The sequence below is a fragment of the Chanodichthys erythropterus genome, chromosome 10 (assembly GCF_024489055.1).
Source record: "Chanodichthys erythropterus isolate Z2021 chromosome 10, ASM2448905v1, whole genome shotgun sequence".
In the NCBI taxonomy this organism is placed as follows: domain Eukaryota; kingdom Metazoa; phylum Chordata; class Actinopteri; order Cypriniformes; family Xenocyprididae; genus Chanodichthys; species Chanodichthys erythropterus.
Window position 1 is genome coordinate 60,061,556 of NC_090230.1, and position 24,864 is coordinate 60,086,419.

The 24,864-nt window shown below is 37.4% G+C and overlaps 2 protein-coding genes across 3 annotated transcripts in view; one reads left to right on the forward strand and one right to left on the reverse strand.

Annotated features, from left to right (window-relative positions):
- Positions 1 to 16,188, forward strand: part of LOC137028415 (fibrillin-2) — a 148,856-nt gene extending 132,668 nt beyond the window's left edge. The window contains exons 44-65 of the mRNA XM_067397170.1: positions 136 to 261; positions 519 to 644; positions 840 to 956; positions 1,172 to 1,300; positions 1,906 to 2,025; positions 3,223 to 3,348; positions 4,359 to 4,511; positions 4,607 to 4,672; positions 4,899 to 5,024; positions 6,552 to 6,671; positions 6,883 to 7,005; positions 7,144 to 7,275; positions 8,584 to 8,709; positions 9,008 to 9,214; positions 9,588 to 9,713; positions 9,845 to 9,967; positions 11,083 to 11,199; positions 11,413 to 11,541; positions 13,502 to 13,621; positions 14,695 to 14,926; positions 15,582 to 15,723; positions 15,856 to 16,188. Of these exons, the coding sequence (XP_067253271.1) occupies positions 136 to 261; positions 519 to 644; positions 840 to 956; positions 1,172 to 1,300; positions 1,906 to 2,025; positions 3,223 to 3,348; positions 4,359 to 4,511; positions 4,607 to 4,672; positions 4,899 to 5,024; positions 6,552 to 6,671; positions 6,883 to 7,005; positions 7,144 to 7,275; positions 8,584 to 8,709; positions 9,008 to 9,214; positions 9,588 to 9,713; positions 9,845 to 9,967; positions 11,083 to 11,199; positions 11,413 to 11,541; positions 13,502 to 13,621; positions 14,695 to 14,926; positions 15,582 to 15,723; positions 15,856 to 16,188 (3,119 nt within the window). The remainder of the gene's footprint in view (positions 1 to 135; positions 262 to 518; positions 645 to 839; positions 957 to 1,171; positions 1,301 to 1,905; positions 2,026 to 3,222; positions 3,349 to 4,358; positions 4,512 to 4,606; positions 4,673 to 4,898; positions 5,025 to 6,551; positions 6,672 to 6,882; positions 7,006 to 7,143; positions 7,276 to 8,583; positions 8,710 to 9,007; positions 9,215 to 9,587; positions 9,714 to 9,844; positions 9,968 to 11,082; positions 11,200 to 11,412; positions 11,542 to 13,501; positions 13,622 to 14,694; positions 14,927 to 15,581; positions 15,724 to 15,855) is intronic.
- Positions 16,189 to 17,116: 928 nt separating this feature from the next.
- The window catches only part of slc12a2 (solute carrier family 12 member 2), a 91,139-nt gene continuing 83,391 nt past the window's right edge, over positions 17,117 to 24,864 (reverse strand). For both annotated transcript variants that reach the window (XM_067398448.1, XM_067398449.1), the window contains exons 23-27: positions 24,336 to 24,447; positions 23,566 to 23,652; positions 22,756 to 22,891; positions 20,474 to 20,541; positions 17,117 to 20,061 (exon numbers count right to left, since the gene is read on the reverse strand). In XM_067398448.1, the coding sequence (XP_067254549.1) occupies positions 19,926 to 20,061; positions 20,474 to 20,541; positions 22,756 to 22,891; positions 23,566 to 23,652; positions 24,336 to 24,447 (539 nt within the window). In that variant the 3' untranslated portion in view covers positions 17,117 to 19,925. The remainder of the gene's footprint in view (positions 20,062 to 20,473; positions 20,542 to 22,755; positions 22,892 to 23,565; positions 23,653 to 24,335; positions 24,448 to 24,864) is intronic.

The window sequence follows — 24,864 nt, forward strand, 5'->3', positions numbered from 1 at the left end:
GCCAACAGAGGTCACACATATTAATTGAAGTACTCCAAATTTGGTGAAAGGCATAACATTTACAGTAACACTTTTAACATGCGTATGGTTAGTGAAGGAGACCCTCTGTGTTTTTTGATATGTGTGTGTGTTCAGACATTGATGAATGCAGCAGTGCAGAGCATGTGTGTCAGAGAAATGCAGACTGCATCAACCGTCCGGGCGGCTATCAGTGTGAATGTGCTGATGGGTATAGACTCACACCTGATGGGGCCTGCGCTGGTGAGCTGCCACCACCACCACTATAGACATTACCACTGTCATGTTGGTTGTGCATGAGTTTGCATGAAATGATTTCACCTTATTAAAACACAAATTAGAAAATATTATCTGGAAGTGTTATGTCTGTTCTGCTCCCTCTTGTCATTACCAAATCACCGTTAATTATGCAATTTATTTTAAAAGAATTGTGGATGTTTGGATTAACTAAGTAATAAAACCCAGTGATTTGAGTCTCTCATTCCTGTGCTTCCATAAAGACCGGAATGAGTGTGTGGAGACGCCCAGCGTGTGTCGTCATGGTGACTGTGTGGACATTCCAGGAGGATACGCGTGTGTGTGTCACACTGGCTTTACTGCCACACTAAACCGCAGGATGTGTGTAGGTAAGACCTCTTTAATCTCCATCATATCTACTCCATTAGGACCAGTGTTCAGAAGGCCCCTGGATGCTGTGTTCATACAGTGTCCCCTTATGAGGCATGTCATTAAAACTCTGAATCAGACCTTCTCCTCATCAGAGGTGCTGTATTTTACCAAAGCAATTTGCCTGTTTCAACAAGTGTTTTTATCTCACGTAGATGTTAATGAGTGTTCACATCAGCCGTGTGGGAATGGCACATGTAAAAACTCTATTGGCTCTTTTAACTGTATCTGTCATCAAGGATTTGATCTCACCAGTAATAACTACTGTACAGGTATGTTGTTCCCTTAAACATGTTTACTGTAGATTAGGATTGTACATTTGACCATATATACCTACCCTCCATTCCTTATGTCATTTTATTTTATTTATTTATTTATTTCATTTGTGTAGTAACTATCTAAAGCTATCTCACTATCTAAAGCTATTCTCATTGCATGTTTTTGAAATATGGTGATGAAATATCTTCTGTTCTCATTGCTTCTCTAGATATTGACGAGTGTATAGTTTTTCACTCTCAGCTCTGCAGGAACGGCCGGTGTGTTAATAACGTAGGGTCCTTCCAGTGCCTCTGTAGAGAGGGTTATGAACTCAGTCTTGACGGCAAGACCTGTATAGGTAATTATGTAAGGGTTTCCCAAACCGGGGTGAAGGAACTGCAGGGGGTTTAATAAATAGCATAAAAATGTAAAATAAAATTCAAATAAATTAATGAAAAATAAAAACAAAATAAAAATAAAAAATGATTTTGAAAAAAAGAAATGAAAAAAAGATTAAATGATTTATTTGTTTACCTGCATGTCATGTGATCATTAACTGACATCAGAGAACCATAACATTTGAATGTGTTGTTAAATTATTGAAATATCAACTTAATAGTATACTTAAAAGTAAATATTGTAGGTCAGAGGTGTTTACTGCCCTTGTGTAAATAATATGTAATCATTTAATTAAAAAAAAAAAACCTAGTCTATAATCTAATTACAAGTACTTAATTTTTGTGATTACATAATCCAGATGACATACAATCAGTTACTGTCCAGCAGTGCTTAGATTGAAGTATCCATCTGAGACTATCTACCAATTTTGTTAATTTGAAATAAACAAGTATGCTGACAAATCATTTTTTTATAATATACTATTATTTTGTTCTAGGATTTGTTGACAGGCGAGAGTCCTATGACAATATCATAACTGTCTGTTTTGTCTTTTAATAAATGCAGATGTTAATGAGTGTATAATGATTCCTGGCATATGTGCTCCTGGAACTTGTCTGAATCTGGATGGTTCTTTCAGATGTGTCTGTCCTAATGGGTATATCGTTCACAATGAGCACTGTGTAGGTAAGAGTACTGCTTCAGATGCCCAACAAGAGGTTTCACCCCTGTGCAATATAAAAAATTTTAAATGATTCAACATTGTATCACCTCTCCAATGCATAAACATGTCAGTAAAATGTTAGTAAAATCACCTGTGAAAAACAGGTCTTATACCTATTGGCTGTGTCTGAATTCTGGGACAGAGACAGGAAGATCAGTGACCAACTAAACGAGTGGAAACATAATTGCAGCAGTAATCAGGGAAAATAAAAATGAGCCAAATTATCACTACTCAGAGTCGGAGATGTTGCCCTAGAAATTGCGCATCTAAATCGCTCGAGTACGATGTATAACATGAATCCAATGGAACACCTGTAGATTGATTTTTTTTTTTTTTCTAAAGAGAAAGGTAGAGCAACACAACCTAATAAGGAATGGCAGGACATCTCTCCAGAAATACTGGTATCCTCCATGAGGAGGATTGAGTCTGAACATGCATATTGAAGTACTGAACAAAATGTGCAAGATGTGAACCACAGTAATGGAAGGTGGACTTACTTTTTGTTGAATTAAGTTCATACTATGGGATATTTAGGTGACATTGCACAGGGTTTTGTTGTGTAATCTATGCAATTCTGTTTTATTCTACTATACATTAACAGTTTTACTAGTCTGGATATCATTAGTTTATGAAAAAATGGGAAAAAGTTACCTCACTCTTTGTGAGTGTTGTATTGAATTGTATAACTTTCTTTGTTTTGTGGAGTTGGGGGGAAAAAGCACTCTAAAATAAATATATAAAAAATGTGGTCCCTGTATTTGTGGTCCCTAAGTATTTATCTTTGTGAGAACAGGACAAAATTCACTGAAAATCTTCCCTAGCTTTCCTTGGCATGTTCATGTGAGTTCATGTAAAAAGTAGTGACATCTGATTCATGAACAAATTATTCTCAGGTCTTGATCCACAATCTGAGTCCATGATCTGGTTCTTCAACTAACTCAATGACTATTGTATGATTACAGAAGTCATATGTATGATACTTTTATGGTGCTAAAAGCTTAAAAGCATATTCACAATTTCTTTTTTTCTGTGCATTGTAAGAGATATAGTCATACAGGTTTGGAACAAAATTAAACACATTAAATCATTTAAACTTTTTTTCCAGTAGATAGTATGTAAGTACAGTAAATTATGTGTGTGTGTATGTGTGTATATATCAGATGTGAACGAGTGTTCAGAAGAGCCCGGCATCTGTGCGTATGGCTCCTGTTTCAACAATCTGGGCAGCTTTGAGTGCTTGTGTAAACCTGGATTTGTGCTGTCAGAAGATAGACGAAGATGTTACGGTAATTCATCATAACCATTTTTGTCTGACTGAACTGAACAGGTGAAAATGTCTGGTTCATATTTTACCAACAACAGAAAAAAAAAATCATATTTTTGCATTAAGAAAATAAAGCCGATTAGGGCCATGAAGAATATGACACATTACTGAAACTGACTGCACTAAACTATTGTTGTTGTTTGCCTTTGAATTCATTTTAGAATTTATAAAGCCTATGAAATTTAGATTACACTTTTCTTTCGATTGTCTATAGAATTGGTAGGCTGTAGTAGACCTTCACTAGTAGACTGTTGGGTTAGGGTTTGGTGTCAGGGTTTGGGTTAGTAGAATAAGTTGACATAGATTTGCAAAGTTACTTATAGTTAGCCTTGTGAAAGGAAATGCAATTCTCTGGAATGCTTGATTTTGGTTGGCTGACAGACAAAGATTAAGAGGTGTTTATTAATTAATTAATTTAGTTCCATGTCTTGACTGCTTTACAGTTCCATATAATTTTCAGCTCCTCCAACCAACAATTTATCCCATGCATTTGATTTGCCATTTTCTATCTCAAACTTTACAATCAGTAGAAATGTGCAGTTTAATTATAAAAAATAAAGCATTGTCAAGAAAGTAAGAAAATTAAATTAAAATATGATGGTTAGACTAACCATTGCTGTTTTGCAATGAGCCATACCCACTTGCACGTGCAGAATTTTAACCCTGTCTCGCTACTTAATTCAGTATTTTCTGTACTCAAAAAAGTTGCATTTTATTTTCAGTAGTGATAGTTTTTGAAGTTAAACTAACATTTTCCCTGACTCTGCTGAGTGACTGGCAATTCGCTCATGCTCTCTCTCCAATAACTGCATACAGTAGCTTCTGTTACTAGTAGTTCTAAAATGACATTGTTTCTAAACAAGGTGTGTAAGAAGTAGTACACACAAGAGTATTTTAAGGATAAAAACATGAAAATGTATTGAAATAAAGCATTGTCATTCCTTACATAATACTTGCTGTTTGTTGTGTCAGACACTAGAGAAAGCTTCTGTTTCACACGCTTTGAGAACGGCAAGTGCTCTGTCCCGCAGGCGTTCAACACCAGCAAAGCCAAGTGCTGCTGTAGTGTCATGGCCAAAGAGGGCTGGGGTGACCCCTGTGAGCTGTGCCCTAAAGAACAGGATGGTACCAGAGCTCTTATCACCTTCATCATCTGCTACATCACCTCAGCAGCGGAACACAAAATTATTCTCATGGTTTCATGTTGTGTGCATTCACAGCTGCATTTCAGGATCTGTGTCCATTTGGCCATGGGATCATTCCTGGTGTTGGGGACACACGTGTAGGTACTGTGACAATATGTGTTTGGATTCTTGTAGGCTCAAAAGATGGTGTAGCAATTGGTTTAAATTAATATTATTAAAATAATGCAATATCTTACTTAATGCATTGATTGTCTGATACCAAAAAATCATTAAAAACACAAAATGCACAAAAAATGATTATGTACAAAATGAAGCTGTACAGACTGACCATGTCACATTTGTCACATGCTGTATCGCTGTGTCTCAGACTTAAATGAGTGTGTGGAGAATCCAGAGGTCTGCGTGAACGGCCGCTGCATCAACACAGACGGCTCCTTCCGCTGCGAGTGTCCCGCAGGATACAAGCTCGACTACACAGGAACACGTTGTGATGGTAAGAGTACCAGGTTTTACGCCAGTTATTTATATCTTTTGCTGTACTGTAGTGTGTCAATAGGAAATATGCGTTCACATTTCCAAACATTCATTTTGCCATTAATTGTAATAATCCAGTGAGATTTTTGAATACACAAGGAGTCTGACAACAGCCGGTGCTCCACACAGTGATCTGATCTCACCATCATCGAATCCGTCTGTGATTACATAAAGAAACATGAAACTGAGACAAACTAAATCCAGGAGAACTGTGGACGTGTCTCTAAGATGCTTGAAGAAACCTACCTGCAAAGATACAGTACTGTGAAGAGTTTAAGGCACTTGTGTAAAAATGCTGTAAAGTGAGGATGTTTTTAAAAAATACTGTTATAAATAGATTTTATTTATCAATTAATTTATAATAACTAAATCAAAACAATATTTTATGTGACCACCCTTTGCGTTTAAAACAGCTCTTGTCCAGGTACACTTGGGCATCATTTTTCAGGTAGCTTTGGATGCAGGTTTCTTAAAATCTCTTGGAGACACGGCCACAGTTCTTCTGGATTTGGTTTGTCTCAGTTTCATATGTTTCTTCAAATAATCACAGATGGTTTTGATGATGGTGAGCTCTGATCTCTATGTGGAGCACCAGCTGTTATCAGTCTTATTGTGTATTCAAAAATCTCACTGGATTATTACAATTAATGGCAAAATGAATGTTTGGAAATGTGAACGCATTTTGCACAGTACTGTATATATTTACAAAATACAATTATTTTGGTCTGTGGAAACATTAGAAATATTTTCTTTGTACTTTTCTCAGTTAAATAAAGGTTAAAGAGAATTAACAAATAACAGATTCTTGATTTTATTGCATTTTGCTCATTGCTTAATTGTTCCATTCCGTGCTGATCTGGCCCAGCGGGTCAGATATGGTTTCATTTTCCATTGTGGGGCTTTTTGGAATGTCATACAAATTTGTCAGTCATTGCCTCGGTAATGCAAGAGTTTACACACAATATGAGATGTAAATAGCGACCGTGTTCTAGAGGATGATCGGATATTTCTTATAATTATATTAATTTTATGCTACTTCGCTCCAATAGTGTGCTCAGCCAGCTACTGAGAAACTGGTAGCCAGGCAACAAACAAGTGTCCAATCCTGTGTCACTACATGCATTCCTACCAGCCGTTTTTTTTTTTTTTCTCGAAGCTGGCAACGGTTTGTAATCGTGCCATGCCGAGGCAAGCTCAAGTGGAAATATAACTGGAACCTTTCTTAGAACTGCTTGGCCGGTGGAAAAGCAGCATTAATTTTGGCATATGGAGCTCTGTGACTAGAGTGATATTTTTGCAAAGATGAGAACACTTTTTCCACAACAGTTTCCCCTTTGATATTGTTAGCGTGTGGTTATATGAATTAGACATGGATTGGATAAACAGATTTTTCTGATCCATTAAATCTGTATCTAGGTAATCATCATATTGTCAACTTTTCAACATGTTCAGCCAACAACTTTCTGTTATCTGTGTGTGTGTGCAGATATTGATGAGTGTTCAGTGGAAAACCTGTGTGGAAACGGCACATGCTCAAATGTGATTGGATCTTTTGAGTGTCTGTGTGAGGAGGGATTTGAGCCTGGACCAATGATGAGTTGTGAAGGTTAGCTGACAAACACCAGAACATCTAATGTAGCATCTTTATTAAACCAGCTTCAAATGCACTCAAAGATTGATGATTATTATCGCACATGATCATTGGCCTACAGTAATCTTTCATCAAATTATCTGTCTGATATCGATTTGAGGGAGCATTCATATAGGATGTTTTTGTGTCCAACTTTACTGATTGTGTGTCATTACTGATTGTCCAGATGTGAATGAATGTGGTCAGAATCCTCTGCTCTGTGCGTTTCGCTGCATTAACACTTTCGGGGCATATGAATGCAGCTGTCCGTCCGGTTATACTCTACGGGAGGATGGACGCATGTGTCAGGGTATGACATATTTTCAATAATCAATGACTTTGGCGTAAAACTTTCCAAGCCTTAGCGGCTGCAGGCTCAGGATATGTGTATGAATTATTGTTTTAAAACTATTCAAGTATTTGTGATGAGGAGCTTCTCTGTGTTCAGATGTAGATGAGTGTGCAGAGGATCTTCATAACTGTGACTCCAGAGGAATGGAGTGTAACAACTTAATCGGCACCTTCATGTGTGTTTGTCCGGCTGGGATGATCCGCAGGATGAATGATGATGTGTGTCAAGGTAAAATCTGAGACCATCTATTCATAGAAGTTTGGCATTAAACTGATCTGCAGTGCTATTTACTTTTACAAACACTCTTAAAAAATATTATGTTAAATCTGAATGTAAAGATATATGAGAAACTAGGTGGTATGGAATATTGACAAAAATGTTTATATTTTCTGGGATTTTGTCAAGATAAGCTTCTTGGGATATAAAATCCTTTACGCTCTTGGAAAAACACAAAGGCACCCCCCAGTGGACAGTTTATTTCGAATTTCTCACAGGCCTCTAGGGCCGCAAGTCAAACAGGCCCAGCGAGTTTCATTCTAATCGGCCTCTGTTAACCTTGTCTGATAGCTGCTTAAACTTCATTGGCTGCTGCCAGCCATGGTTTGAGACACACGAATATCCTCAAAAGTAGTCTTGGCACCTTGGACAAAGAGATTTATGGTTGCGTAGTTATAGGCATTTAGGCATAGTTATTTCCATGTTTATAGCACCACCAAACGGCCAGTTGTCGCACCCTCTAAAATGTGCACTGAATTTGATGAAAATATCTCATTCCATTCACAAGTTATAGCCATTTTAGTAAAAGTAGCTCCGCTCACTTCAAACGTTTTGACGGCCCTTAGAGACCATGAATTTAAATTTGAAATTTTTTTTGATAAATATTGATAATCAGACTCCAGAGAATCTTGCTGCACTGGTTTGGTTCCGACCTGACCAAAAACCTAGGACTAGTTCACAAAAGTAGGTTTTTCAAAAAATCCAAAATACCTGAACATTTCACCAGGAAATTTCACTCTCTATCCTACGCCTAATATTTTAATATATAATAAATAATAAATACATTTAAATAACTATAATTTTTGAATATGAAACTACAACCACCAGTAGAAGGCAGCCAGTCACTGTCTTAATGAGTGAGTCATTGAGGCAATTTGTTTAAACGGCTGATTCATTCTAGAAACAAAGAAAGTGACCCGCTCCTTCTGAATATGCCTATTTCTCTACTATATAGTATGCGAAAAACAATATGGCAGTAAAAACAGTATGTCTGAAATCATAGTATTCATAGTACTCATCGATCTGCTTTACTCATATTCAAGTACAAATCCAATATCATGCTCACAACCAGTAGCGTGTTTACCCACCATACAAAGCACACAATTGATTTCTCCTGAGGGGACTACATTAGACTTTCTGCTCACTATAAGTAAATTTGCAACTACATGTCAACTTATTCCATTAGTGTACACCACTAGTGTAACCAAAGAATGTTTCTCTTTCTCATTCTCTTTCACCTCAATCTTTTTCCACTTTCAGATGAAAATGAATGCTTGACTCAGCCTGGGGTTTGTGAGAACGGGCGATGTGTGAACACTGTTGGCAGTTACACATGCGAATGTGGCACTGGGTTCAAAACTGACTCTACAGCCATGCAATGTCTCGGTAAAACCTCTTTCTTGACTCTCTATGTAAAGTTATGCAGGGCTCGAATTGAGGTGGATTGAAAATAATGACAAAAAGCATCCTATCTGTAGAAACATCAGCCCTGACCATCCCTAGATTTAAAGTGTTGTGTATTATGAAAACTTTATCATGCAAATTAAATATTAATATTCTCTACATTTGGTCCCAGCAATATGCGCTACGCCACTGGATAGATGTTTACTTTGTAATATTGTACATTTTGTACAAGTCTCTATTATGATGTGAATTGATTTGTGTTCTGTTGTTTGACTCTCAGATTACAGGAAAGGCTTTTGTTTCACTGAAGTTCTGCACACCATGTGTCAGATGTCCTCCAGCAGTCGTGTTCCTGTCAGCAGGTCTCAGTGCTGTTGTAACAGAGGCCGTGGCTGGGGGGAGCAGTGTGAGCTCTGCCCTCTGCCTTCCACTGCCAGCTACAAGAAACTCTGCCCATATGGCCATGGCTATTCCACTGACGGAACAGGTGCAGAAAATCACATTGATGACCACCAGCTTTTCAAAAACAGATTGACCCAAAGATTAAATCCAATTGGTTGGTGTGTCACAGGCCTTACCAGTGGTGTCTTTAAAGATTTAAAGACTTTAAACATCTAAAACTGAGAAAACCCAAAGAAATACACAGCACCTTGGAGGCAGGTCAGGTCATTAGCTCATTAAATGAAACTCTTAAGACCTGAAATGAAAGGAGATTATTCTTTGATTATTGATTTTAGTGTCGGACAACAGCAGAAACAGAGAAACATCCATATACTGCAAATGTCAGAAATTCCTATTATCAGATGATGGGTATCCTTTTAAGACTTAAATTGTCAGTAAACCTCTTTGTCTGTCCACAGATATAGATGAGTGTAAGCTGATTCCAGGAGTTTGTGTCAACGGCGTGTGTATCAACACCATGGGCTCTTACAGATGCCACTGCAAACCAGGATACATTGCCTCAACTGCAGGAACCGCGTGTGTTGGTAGGCCACAAACACTCAGCACTGCTTTATAACTGTCAGTCTTTTAAATCCACCTGATGACTCAGCAAAATATAATACTTCTACACCACCTATTCCTTGAGATCATGGTTGTGTAATTGTGTTTCTGTCAGATGTTGATGAATGTGGTATGTCCCCAAAACCCTGTAACTTCATATGTAAGAACACAGAGGGCAGCTATGCATGTTCCTGTCCCCGTGGTTACATGCTGCAGGATGACAGCAGGACATGTAAAGGTGAGGAGTCTTGCTTTTGGGCAATTATCTCAGAAGTATTCCATGCAAGTCATACAAAAGATCTAACCAATGATTTCACTTTTTTTCCTGAGTTTAGTTCTGTTCAGTTTGAAGTAATTGTTCATTTCTGCTTTGGTGTGTCATTATTTATTTTTTCTTTATAGATCCGAACAACAAACACATTGTTTTGTCTTGCTTAGTTGGGGATGCTTAATATTCAGCAATATTATTGACTTGACTGCACTGACACTATCAGATGAGAACTGAGCTGGATGATTACATCACTGTTTTCTACAGAGCTGCTATATAGCTGAAATGAACTCATTTTATATTTAATGATCTCTTTACACAACCATGTTGAACAGAACTGAATAAACACTGAAAGGACTTCAGCTGAACAATGACACTGTCTTTTTTAGAAGCTGCTTTACAGTTGAATGCTCAGTCTGTTTGCATCATTGATCATTATTTTCCTGTTATCACTGTAAAGCTGCTTTAAAACAATGTATTGTATAAAGTGCTATACAGGTCACTTGACGACTTACAAAATCATATTTTTCTCGTGTGTTAGAAATGGGGTTCCAATATTTTTTGCAACTCTACACTCAAGCCATGAAATGATTAGCCATTTACACGCCAAACTACGTGGATGGGAAAAATATAAAACACTACTATCTTGTGTCATTTGCTTGTTCATTGTGCAGTATATACAGTATTTATGCACAATTGATGAACTTTCAGTTATTGAACTGAACTGAATCAACACTGAACTAACTTGAGCTGTATATAATACGATATTGGTTTGTTTAGAGCTTCTTTACAGCTTAATTTGAATCTGCTTTGAAACAATCTGTATTGCATAAAGTGTTATAGGGGACGACTTTGAAGGACAAAAGCCTGATCCAGGATGTGCGGAGTGTAATGGAGAACATGTGGTGTAATTTGAGGAGTAAATTGTTAGTTGATGAGTAGTCAGTCACAAAATATTTACTGACCATCATAGTAAGACTTTTTAGACTCTTAAAAGGCAGTCAGACATCTCAAGGACATCTCACCATATCAGAGTAAAAGCAGTAGTTTGATTTGATTTTTTTTTTTCTTTTTTTCATTTATAGATGTGGATGAATGTCAGAGCAGACAACACAACTGCCAGTTCTCATGTGTCAACACCATTGGTGGATTTACCTGCAAGTGTCCAGCAGGCTTCAGCCAGCATCATACAGCCTGCAGAGGTGAAATGCACGTTTAGAAGTCAACAAAAGAAGGAAATGCTCTATTACTTAACAAAAACACAAGTAGTGTTTGCAAATATTACACTTTTGAACTTTGTTTCCTTGTATGTGATTATGATCATAGTAAATGAAGTAAAAATAAGTTTGTCAGTCAGGTGTGTGTTACCTCCTGTGATTTTCAATGGTAAGATGATTCTTTCTGTCTTCGCTTAGATATTAATGAATGTTTGTCAGAACTGAGTCCGTGTGGTCTGCGGGGCATCTGTCAGAATTCAGTGGGAAGCTTCAGCTGTGAGTGTCCAAAGGGCTTCAGACTGGACTCTCTTGGTCTCAACTGTGACGGTATGGCTCTGTGTTTGTGTATATGATTGAAATGTTGTAGTCTCTGAGTAAAAGTCATCACGTTTAGAATGAAGTCCCATCCTACATTTTTTACCCTCACTGAATATTCTGTTTCACTCTTGACATGTCACATTACAGAAGAAAAATGGGTTGCAAATGGATTTTCATGTCGTCTTTCACAGTTAAAAATGTGCACTGCTTTATTAATTACTACTATAACAACTTAATATTTAGAGTTGTTTAAACAAGAACATGATATTGAGTATCTGACATTTCAGATATGGGCTTTTTTTCCCTTCACCACAAAAAATGTATTCCAAATTAAGCCAAAGCAGAATCAACTGTTGCATCTCCAAGCAACACACAATAATGACATTTCATTTCTAAATTAATCTTTGTGTTGAGTGAATGATTCAGTGAATCACTTATAACTACTTAAAACACCCTACTGGTGTAACCTGCATGGACAAAAGTTGTACAATGGTACAAAAATTGAAAAATCAAAGTGCTGTCTTAGCCAAATTTTGTGCTATTTTAAATAGATTTTTATAAATTCAGATGTGGATACTGGCATTGACAGCCAGGTTCAGCACCTGTGGTATCAGTGGTGCTTAAGGTGTCAACAGTATTAAACTTTAGATAAACTTTAGGTGTCATTCATTTAATATGAAAAAAATCAGAGTTCAGAACCAGTGATGTGGGAACAGTAGAAACAGAAGGATAATCACCTGGTTCTTTAATATTGAGTCTAGCAATAATTGACTCTAAATGTGTTTGTTTCAATAACAGCACACAATGGCTCTATTACAGCAATCCACAGGCCCAAAATGGCATACAATTACAGATCTTCCGAGAAGATCACTATTGCATCCTTTGGTGAGAGGTTACAAACATAACCCAAGGTTTACTTTCAGTTGATGCGTTTGCCATCTCACTATGGGATGTAGACAACACCTTTCACTTCTAGTATCTACTTCCTCCAGGGTAACCTTCTGGTGTAACCAAAGAGCTCTCAGGTTAATTTCAATCCCAAGTGTAAATCATATTCAAACAGGGATTTGAAAGGTCTTTTCAAGCACCTTATGTGTGTATTTTATATCACAGACACCCAGATTACTACAGAAAAACTATGTCATGCGTTTGCAGTGCAAATACGCTCACTAATGTGAACATACGAACAAAACGCAGCCATATGATGCTCGCTGCTGCATCCCACATATCTTAATGGAATCTGTATCCTTTCAAAGGATCCTTTCCGATCCTGAAAATATAGGTTAGATCTCTTTGGACTCGATGTCTGACCTCTTGTCGGTGCTGCCTGGATTGTGGCTTTATAGGTATGGGGGATCTGTGAGGAACGAATAACCTAAAAGCTTCCTGTTGTCTCCTCTTCGCTTCAAATCATTGTTGCATCACATCCACAGCCTATCTAAACAGGCTCTTGGGATCAAACAGGCAGATCAAGAAAATGTTATTTATCCTTTTCAGCCTTTATGGACAGATTTCTCTTGTTAACAAATGCCAAGCCAAGAGTTCCTTCTGTGGACAACTTGACTAGCACTGGATCCAGTCAGTCACTGTACGAGTCTCTGTACGTGATGTTCTCTGTATATTACTGTATTACTGTAGTCATATGACTCCTTTCCTAATCCATGGCTGGGCAACTCTGGCCCTCTAGATCCACTTTCCTGCAGAGCTTAGCTCCAACCCTCATCAAACTCACCTACCTGTAGCTTTCTAGTAATCCTGAAGGTGCACTCATAAGCTCCTTTGAATGATATGTTTGTTTGGATGATATGAACGCTGTTTTCCAAACCTTGAAAAGGTGGTCTGTGGGAAGACTCATGCTTGCCAGCATACTTTTTTTTGGGGGGCACTGTACTATACTATGTGAGATGCATGCATAATGCTCAATAATGCTGTTATTGACTCTGTTATTGACTGTTTCTCTCTCTCTCAGATATAGATGAGTGTGCACGTGATCACAGGTGTCAGTTTGGTTGTCAGAATGTTGCAGGTGGTTTCCGTTGCAGCTGTCCACAGGGATATACACAACACCAGGAGTGGAACCAGTGTGTGGGTTAGTACACACTGTGTGTACTTTTTTCTATCAATTTGCAAGTCTTGGTCAAAATGAAGTCTTCCCTTTCTTTAAAACATTCAAAAGTATTAAATGATTTTATTTCCTTTCTCTGTACTTGGGGATTAGCCAGTCTTTAAACTGCCTTCAGATTGTCCAAAATGTGTCTGCTAGGGTTTTAAAGGGAGCTCAAAAGCATGAGCATATATGATTATATTGGTTTTTAAGTGTCTAAAAGTTTTAGCACCCTCATTCCTTTCTGACCTGGTTGATAGATCACCACCCAGTGCAAGCTTTTAGGTCTGCCAATCTGAGGCTATTAGTTGTTCCAAAAACCAGGCTAAAGTCAAGGGGAGAATGGGCATTCGCCATAGCCACTACTAAACTTTGGAACAGCCTGCCAATTCAAATCAGAACTGTCCCCACATTACCCATTTTTAAAATGAAGTTAAAACATATCTATTTGAGCAGGAAATGTAGGTGGGGGGAGTGAATGAACAGTGCTCTCTTCCACTCTCATTACCCACAACTGAGGTTCCCTTTGGACAAGGCACCAAACCCTAAATTACAATTGCTCCCCGGGCACCACAGCAAAAATGCTGCCCAGTGTGTGTTCACTTGGATGGGTGAAATGCAGATCACAAATTCTGAGTATGGGACACCATACTTGGCTACACGTCACCTTTCTTTTTCTTTCTTTCTTTCTTAACTCCAATTTTTTTGAAAATGTAAAATGTAAAAAAGTTTAATTTATAAGATGTTTTGCTCATGAGGACCCAAAAAAAAACTATTACAGGTTTTACTTGTAGGGACATTTGCCTCACACAACACACTTTTCTGAATACAAAACAAAGGAATACATCACCCTCCCCATCATTGGTGTTTCTTTTTACATTTTTTACAATTAGGATGTTTTGAAAACACATGGGCTTGTGATTGATGAAGTCATGTGGTTAGCATATGTGCTTCAGACACATTGAGCCCATGGTCCTCACATGGGAGAGGCAGGTTTGATTGTTATTGAATTGCACATGATTAAAGTGTACACATTATGAGCTTTTTCTGTAATGCAGATGACAATGAGTGCTTGAACCCTGGCAACTGTGGTTCAGCTTCCTGTTTTAACACGTTGGGCAGTTTTAAGTGTGGCTGTCCATCTGGCTTCACCTTTGACCCCGTGTCTACGAGTTGTGAAGATGTGGATGAGTGCGTGTCCTCCACAAGCCCCTGCAGATATGGCTGCTCAAACACACAGGGTGGATTTGTGTGCGGATGTCCTGCAGGATATTACAGAGCAGGACAGGGGTGAGATGTGCACGAAATAGTGTTAGTTGAATCATATCAGCAGTCAAACTACAGTCATGTAATATTTAAAAAAGACAAGTTATATAGTTGAATAGTGGACAGGTAATATGGATTTCATTGTGTGTATATTACAATGTATATTACAATTTATTAAACCATGTATTTTTTGAGCAACTTTTGGGCAATTCTAATGAAACCTGCTCAAAACATATCTGAATATTTGCAACAAAAAAATTTTCACGCTTTTACTGATTGATTGTTATACTATTTTGTATAATACAAAAGATCATCATTGATGCATTACAGGGAAAAGTTTTGTTTTTAAAGTAATAATGGAACTTCAGAAAGAAAATTGTTATGAAAAACATTTAAATAGTTCTTGATCCTTTCTCACCATGCAACCAACTCACACAGTAGGAAAACACTTCCTCGTTGTAGTTGTCAAACCAGGCATTGTATATTATGAATATTGTTGGCTCTTTGACAAATTGCTATTCCTTTTTTTTTTTTTAAGTTGCTTTGGACAAAAGTGTCTGCTAAATACATAACTGTAAATGTGTAAATGACATGGGTAGACATACATTTAGCCACCATTTTTTGATTTATTAATCTTATATTTCCATTAGTGATATTGAATGAGTGACTGTTCCTGCAGGCATTGTGTATCTGCTGCTGGTTTTGGGGGTGATGGGCTTGGACCAGAAGAAAACGCTCTTTCTCATAAAACCTGCTACGGCTGCAAAACAAATGGACACCAGAAGAAAAGTGTCAGAAGACATACTTCAAACTTCACACTGGTAAAAGACATGAGAAAAAATAAGAGCATTTCATTAAAAAAGTGTAGAACTGGTAGTTTCATTTCTCTTCTAAATTAATGTTGTGGATATCCGTTCACTGAACCTAACTGTAATATTCTTTTGTTCATACAGGATGCAGTTAGTCTGGCCAGTGTGGATGTGGATCAGCCACTGAAGTTATTTCTCAATCGCTCGCAACTCAAACCCAAAGCAGCCATACTGGAGCTGCTGCCTGCTGTCAGACCCCTCGTCCAGAATGTCATGTACACCATCACAGCTGGCAACCATGATGGATTCTTCCAAATCAGACAGCGTGCAGGTGTCAGTTACCTGCACAGCACACACAGGACGTCCTCAGTGAGACACTACATACTGCAGATCAGAAGCTCTGCTCTCTTTGACACAGACAGAGATGAGCGACCCACTTCAGACCTGCACCTGACGCTCCACATTACAGTCCAGTAGAGTGTCCGAACATGTCTGATCATAAGCTAATTGCTCTCTAAGATGCTTAAAGTAGTATTGTGATTGTCTAAATATGTGATCGCTGATCGAAACACAGAAAATATGATTAGCTTCATATAAAAATTCTGTCCGCTAAGCCTCACAGAAAACATGTTTTGAACTGAATAAAACATTTTCAGCCTTTGAATTTCTAACCTGAGGCGTTCACATAAAATGTTTACATAATGCCCATGATATTGTACACAGTTGTCTTCATAAAGCATGTATACAAGCACACAGTCTTATGCAACTTCAGGGGGCCTATGTGGGGACATATTTTCTATTTTTAAACAGTAGATGCCGAATATCCCACTATATGTATGGAATTTGCATAGCAGTCAGAGGCTGTTATGTGGATTTTATATATTTTGAACTGGTCTCCCCAACCACCCCACATTTCCAGCCCTGATGATCTCGCTCTCTCTGTTGCAAAATAGTTCATTCTTCTCAACTGTAGTGATTGAGTCTAATATGGTTGACTGGAGATCAATGTAACATGTTTTGTTTAACTACAAATAACGGTCTACTATAAATAGCATAAAGCAGATTACACTGTAAATTCTACTGGGCATAGATTGTCCAGACAGTAAATAAACCTGTTAAATTATGTCTTGCCTCATTAACTCTTAACATAGCACCAGTTTGGTACATGCATCAAACCAGTCAAGATGCATCAGAACCCTTTTGACTGAATCTTAAACGTTGTCTTTTAAATGCATAATTTAAAAAAAGACAAACCGAGTCAGTTTAACTGCAGAGATAGAGTGCCATGAGTTTTTTTTTTGTTTTGTTTTTTTTTTTGATAGGTTCAGTCTCTCTGGAGTACCTGAGGTTGAAAATGTTAATTTCGGTCCAGGATCTGGTGCTCAAGGACACAGAATGCAACAACTGATTATCATTTCACTTTATTTTTATATATTGCAATAAAGATGTACAAAGCATCGATACCCTTAACCGTTAAAATGTTAGAAAAAAGCATGTGACAAATAACAGTACAGTATATCAAAACATTACTGTTCCAACACAATCAGATCCACCCTCATGGTTTAGCAGGAAACTCAAACCACTGGTCAACAGAGCATTTCTTTAAAAGGCATATAAAAGATATAAATGTGACCAAACATTGAAAAAGAGACCAAAGATGAGAATTTGCAGACTAAACCCAAAAAAGAAAAATCTTAAAACTACTGTAACAAAATAAAGAAAAAAACAAAATAAATATTTTTCACCATATTAATTTGCTATTATTCCACTCTTTGATTAATCTGGTTAGGCTAAAAGATATTTACAAGTTAATAAGGAAGTATAGTGTGAACTAGAGCTGGAACTCGTTGACCTTGATGTGAACTCATTTTTCACACAATAAGCTAATGAAAAAAGACTTTGGCAACACATTCTGCAGGACGTGAAATGCCAAGGGCACAAAAAAGTCTTCATCTACAGAAAACACCAGTGGAACCTTTGAGAGGCACTTTTAAAGCACCTCATATGTTATGGAAATCTACAGCTGCAACAAGATGCATTTCTACATCAGTGAGAAACACACATTATATGATTGTGACACACTTTCCCGTTTTCTTTTTTATATCTAAATATAATATACAAGTGTCTTAATCATTCAAGATAACAGGTAATAGTTGAATTGGTGATTTTTTCATTGTACGTTGGTGTGGCTGTACAGCACTCTTTCACCCACCCAAACAAACACCCAACAGATTTTCAACAGGTAAGATTGTACCGTCAGCTTCACTAAATTCACCCACTTCAAATTAAAACATGCGGTGCACACACATTGAAGTACTTTTAAATGCTAGTTTATATTGAGAACTATAAATACGAATATATTTATTCTAACTTTGTCACATAGAATATTTCTCAGGTAAATGGCAGGGCTGTGAATTGTATGAATATAACACACACAGAACCTGCAATAGCACAACACACGGCGCCTGCAAAGGATTAGAAAACCCAGAATAGTGTTAGGAACCAAATTCAAAGACCTGAACGCTTCATATTCAGCTGGACTGCAGCTAATGTGATGGTCATGCAAACGGTTACCCATTTCACTAACTGACCACCACTTTAGTTATTTACTCCTTTAAACTAAGGCATGATGGGCCATACAACAATTATCTGGTCACATCCCAGCATTCAATCACAAGACCCAACCGGACAAACAAATAACATTCAGGACAGACTGAAATCCACATCAGTCTTCTCGACGTCAGACGTCTCCAACATTAAAGATGAACCCGGCACTCAATCCTGAGTTTAGATTACACTATTTCAATGAGTCGCACGCAGTCCATCTGCATAGAGGAGCAAATCAGTTTCATTCAACGCAGAAAACATTCTTACAACTTCTATCTTGGGATCTCCGATTAAGGCCTTTAACCACAGAAACACACTGACCAATGAAAGCAGATTGAAAGGAAAGAAAGGGAAGACCCAGCTTCAGTTGGTTACAGTAACAGTCCAACCTTGACATGTGAGAGGGAAGGTGGTGTTTGAAAGTGAAAACCGTTCGGTCAAATGAGCAGGTTTTTATCAGGGTAAAATTCCAGACTGCTTTATAAAACTAGGAAAGTATAAAGATGGGAGAGCTTTCTGATTACATTCTCATTCAGGCATTTGTCTATCTATCATCTATAACTAGCCCGTATGGCTTGAAGACAACAAGTAAAAACAACAATCATCACTTCATCTGTTAAGGCAAAGGTCTTCTCTGTAGCAGAATCTGTGATTCCAGGGCTTTGCTCTTATTTGGTTCATTGTTAGTTTGAAAGTATCTGACGCCTATTTTTTTCTTCCTTCATACAGCACTCATCCATTAGTCTCTCTCTTTGTCAAACCAAAAACTGTTCAACTGTACACAAGGGAAAACTAATATAGTTTTGTTAAAGTTCTGACTTTTTACATTAGACTACTTAAAAGATGATTGTAATCACCCCGTAGTTCAGGTCTATCATTGTAACAAGAACATGGAGGGGCGCTGAGCAAAAACCCCACAACTCATTCAATGCTTAAAGGAAGACGTAAAACTTTAAAGAAAAAGAAACAGAAGACTAAAACCTGACTACAAAAAAGCGAAAAAGTATTTTCAAATGCTGTGCAGTGAAGTCCTCAGTCCACTTGCATTATAACATAATCAAATCAAAGAAGATTTACATATAAAACCCAAGAAAAACAAGCAGTCTAAATCTGTTATAAATCAGCAGTCAGGGAAAAGTTTAAGAATTTAATATGATTGCACAGGAAGGCACATCCACAAGGCTATAAAAGTGTTGCAAAGAATCGTGTTTTTCTTCAAAGTGAGAAAATAAGAAATGAGGTGATTATTGCTTCATCAAAGAGCAAATTAAAAAGTAAGAAAGAGGAGAAAAAAAAAAAAATCCACAACTCAAAAAGTTGTGACAGTCATAATAATGATAACAATGATAACAACAATCAGTGTAACAATGTGTGCTCAGAAACCTGTGAGCTGAAGACAGTATAAACCAGCAAACGTTTATCTTTCCTGTTGACCTCTGCGGCGTGGAAGGAAGAACCGCTCTGGAACATCGTTTGTTTCAGCTTTGTTGAGAAGAGTCTATCAGCATCATTCGTCATCACTGTCATCATCATCATCATCATCATCAGTCAGATGTGCTGTACTCATTACGTGTGTGCTCTTGTGGGCAGAGGTGTCTGTGAGCTTTTTACGAGTAGAACGTGAGGACGCTCTGATGGTTCCCACGCACTAACAGGATGGGCGGCAGGTCTTTGGATAATGTGTCCAGCCAAGCCATATAGAGAGCGCTGGAGACGGCTCCTTTCCTGGCCAGCGGCATGCTCCTATTGCAGGACAAACACACACAATATTAGTGCTGCCTAATAACGAAGAGGAAATCTTTCAAAAAACATGACCTGACCATGGGTGAAACTGGCACTGATGCATGAGTCTCTTTAATAACCATTCATTTTCTCCTTTTGTATTTACAGCCATTTTTGAAACATTTATGTGAATGGCACTGCAACTTCAAACTCAGCACTATGCACTCGACCAATCAGACTGAAGAGCCGTAACTAAACTACGTTTCCACTCTGTGTGCTGATATAACAGTACAACAGCACTGGGACTTTTCAATGTATCACTCCGTTTGTCTTATGTTTTTTCTTCCTCATTGCAGGTTAAATCACTATGCCAGTAGGTGGCGGCAAGTGACCGTATTTATAAATCATTGAAACGTTTTCATTTGTAACTTACATGACAATGAGGTTGGCTGTGCTCGAGTGCTCCTTCAACAGCTCGTTCAGCCTGATCTGACGGTTACTCTGAGGAAAAACAAATCAATTAGCAGGAAGACTGAAGTTACAGTATCTAAGAAAAACACTTTAAATAAGAATTTGAAAGTAAACTTAAATAGAATAAATGATGTGTAGATGCACTGGGCTTCATTTATAAAATGTTGCACAGAAACCATCCTAAATTTGATCTACAATCATTTCTCAGATGTGCATACGTGTGATTCATAGAATGAACGTACAAACAGAAAACAAGAATATGCCTCTCTTCCAAATGTGAAATCTATAAATCGCAAATGATCTTGAACTTGAGCGCACCTGAATGGTTTCAGTTCTCCGCGTTGTAAACGACACCTAATTAATGTCATATACAGAAAAAATATCACCAGTCATCGTCCAAATCCTTCAATTTAGAATGGCGAGTTGCAAGAATAGCTTAGATTTGCAAAAACCTAGTCATCTGACAAGGAAATGCACATGGAAAAGTGCTTAGTGCCATGTCAGGGTCTGTTTTTATAAATGTGAGCGTTGGCATGGATTTAACCGTGTACACACTCTAAGATCAAATCTGTGCGTACGCACGCTTTATAAATGAGGCCTATGACTCAATTTAGCAAGAAAAAACTATATTTGAGACAAAGATACAGCAGCCATACCACGTGATTCACTCTAGGTATGTGTATAAAAGACTAAATTAAATCTGTTCATCACTGATGGATCCAAAATGGTCAATATTCATATTCATGCATTTTTATTAATATTTATTTTTAATCATTTATGGCTTATGATTTATGAGTTTTACTTTTGCTTCCATATATTTATGTACTCATACTTTATATATTAATTATTATCATATTTTCAAGGATTTACTTGTTATTGTACCCTTATGGTACTATGGTATTGTATGGTATGGTATTATTTTATATTTAAGAGTATGATTGCTAGGTTCAATTGTTCTTCAAGTGTTCCAGTGTGACAGCCAGGTCACGCTGACACGTTTGTAGTTAGGTATTGGACGCCTGCCAAGTATTGCAGAAGTGGTGTTTTTCAGAATTATTGCTCATTTGAATCTGATCTAAATATGTCTGCTGACATTTGCAAAATTCCCTATAGGGGATAAAACAACTATTTTTGACACTGGACCAGTAGATGATGTAATGGGTGAAATTAACCTTTTCTTTTAGAACAAAAACATCAATTTGAGTGGGATGTAAATTTCCCTATATTCTCATGGTATAAAGCTGACTGGGTCATTGATAATTCAGCTTCCTTCCCTCCTTTGCTCTCCTTGGCTTCTACTCCTTGTCTCTATCTGCAAATGTCTTAATTATTGCTCTTTTTGATCTTCATCTATTAGATACAATACTCTAAATTTTATAATACTCCAAATTTTATTATTAACTATTGACTGCTTCTTTATGGTTGTTATTTTACCTTTTGGTTTTATTAAGTACTTTCATTATCGATTAAAGTTTGCGTGTGAGGCTAAATTTAATTGTAATGAATAAATCATTTTTCATCAACTTCATCTACTGCCTGGATCTCATTTTCTCAAGTTTTTGCATCAATCACATAAAGCGATCATATCACTTCACAAGACTTACATTGTACAGCTTGATTCATATGGATTCATTTTATGATGCTTTTATAACCGTTTTGGATCTTTTAAGTTTTGGTTACCAGGACTTTCAATAGAGGGACAGAAACCTCAGGTTTCATTAATAATGTTTTGAAACTTAACCAAAGTCTGAGAGTTTAGATTGACATGAAGGTGTGTAAAATAACTGAATTTTCATTTTTTGGTGATCTAGGCCCATTCACACCAAGAATGATAACTATATCCGTATCAGTGGGCAAAAACGCCCTTCCCTATTCCCTGTTCTATAGAATTAGGATGATTATTAAAACTTAATAGATATCGTCCTTGTGTGAACAGGCCTTTAGGAATAATCTACCGCTCCACTTCAGGTCCTTTTCCAAAATTTAATTTTTTAAACCTGCCTTTCCAGCCTATGTGAGTGTAGCAGTGTTGTTTTTTGTTCATCAAATTGCTGTTGTTTTTAAATGAGCTACAGAAATAACTGTGACTTACTGTAACCGCTGCTTACAAACAAATTTATATGCCATGTTGTCACAGGCTGTGCTTTGGGTGTACATGCTGTACATTCTTCACTATCTCTGCTTTGATCAATTATCTAATTTGTTGTCATTAAATGTGCTTTATGACAGCAGGTGTGTTGAAACCTTGGCTTTGTAGAGCTCCAGCTCATTGTCTGTGATTCTCCAGGGTTCGTCGCTCTTTAGCTTCTCAGCAGCTTCCTGCTCCATGTCATCTTCTCTCAGTTTATACGGCTCAATCATTTGAGCAAATTCTGTCAAACTAAATGACAAACACACAAGGTTGGCATTGTGAAAGCTGAAGTGGAACTTTAAGTCTCAGAAATGTACCAATTTGTATAGGGAATCACAAACCAACTTTAAAACGGATCCATGAATCAGATTTTTTCTGATTACTCTGTTGAAATCACTTACTGCATTTTGTTTGACATCAATTACAAAATCAGTTTTTTTTAAAACTATGATCTGTGACAGATGAGCCTGGCTCAACAAACAGTAACAAACAAACTGATGCAGTGCGTAGTAATAGCAGACATTCATGCATCATAGTTCATACGCCTTTTCTGAAGTTTATGGAAGTTTTGATACTTGCTCAAGGTTTGTTGTTGTTGTAGTAATTGGCAGAACATGGCATTTTGTTTCCACCAACTACAGTTAAATTAATTAGAAATTAAACCGTGCATTCAGATTTTTCATGGATCAATTCAGAATCATTAAAAAAATAAAAATAAAATCAATGCATTGCTGAATGGATTTTACCTTGCTTTTAGCTATTAAAATATCAACAACACACCAAATACAAAACCAGCCCTCAAATGCAGTTGCAATTACACATTTCCCAAAAACAAAAAGCAATTAACGGTGAAGCAGTTGAGGAATAATACAGCAGAGCTTATGAAATGAGATGTTTTATGATAAGTGTTATATAGTTCATACCCCTCTGACTTGGGCTTTGTGTTGATGTCGCCCAAGACAGTGATGTCAGAGAAATCGATCCTGAACTTGCTGAGCAATGTGGCCATGCTAAGGAAAGAACAACAAAGTCTCATCACATATTTATCAGGCAAAAATAAATAATGCACACAATATTGCCACTGCTTCCTTGCAGCTCAGATAGTTCTTCAAACACTCATGAAAGGTTACATGCGAAGGTAGACAGAACAAGTTTTATAACATTTTCTGACTGTACTTTTACTTGTGATCAAGACTGCAGTGTGTCAGGACAGTTCTTGCAGATTCAACAAATCCATGAAAATGAATCTACACGTGCAGATGAACATGTCAGTGAAAGACCGCTCATGGTTTCTATGAAGACCTTGCCGCTGGAACACGTCTAATTATAGCTAACAAAAGGCACTGGCAGCAGCTGCAGAGGACAATGGAAAACATTTGTCTCTCTCTTGCTCTCTCTCTCACACACACACAATACCTTCATGTGCATTCAAAGAAACAAATCGTGTGCTTTATGCAAAAAGAAACATGGTGTACTAATATGATTCATGGTCCAGCTTTCACTAGTCTGTGTGTGTGTGGGGGGGGGGGGTCTAAATATTTTTAGAAAAGCATATTCTTATAGTTAATTTGTGTCATGCATGTGGACTGTTCTGCTATAGAAAAAAAAATACAAAAAAGGAAAGCACATTCTATTCATTTGTGATTCTTTACAGCATTATTTTATATGCATTATTGAAGCTTCAAGTACGCACGCTCTGCGGTCATGGTCGATCCTGTTGATCTTTCCACCGATGAACACGCGGATCTTACAGTCCTTCCATTTTTTCTTGTTGGCGATCAGATAGGGGATCAGCAGAGTCAGACCTGAAACAGACGAATTACATGAGATTACACACTAGAGTAAACTTGTTCTAGCAGAAGAGGATGTATTGCAGTTGCTTTAGTATAAATTGCACTTATTTCCAGCAAATGTGTCAATGTGTATAAAAAGACTCAACAGACATAAACTGAACAAATTTCACAGACATTTGATGAACAGAAATGGAACAATGAGACCTTGATCAAGGGGTCAATATGAAAAGTAGCGATCAGTATCTGGTGTAGCAGAAGCTGCTTAGTTCACCTAAAAATTAAAATTGTCTTTATTATTCACCCTCATGCTGGCTCAGTATTGGCCAGCTCCTGTATCAGCATCACACGCAAGCATCGTGCTTGCTCAAGTGAACCGCGTCAGCCAATACTGAGCTGCCATTCTGACGTATAGCATGGAACCGCTGAACA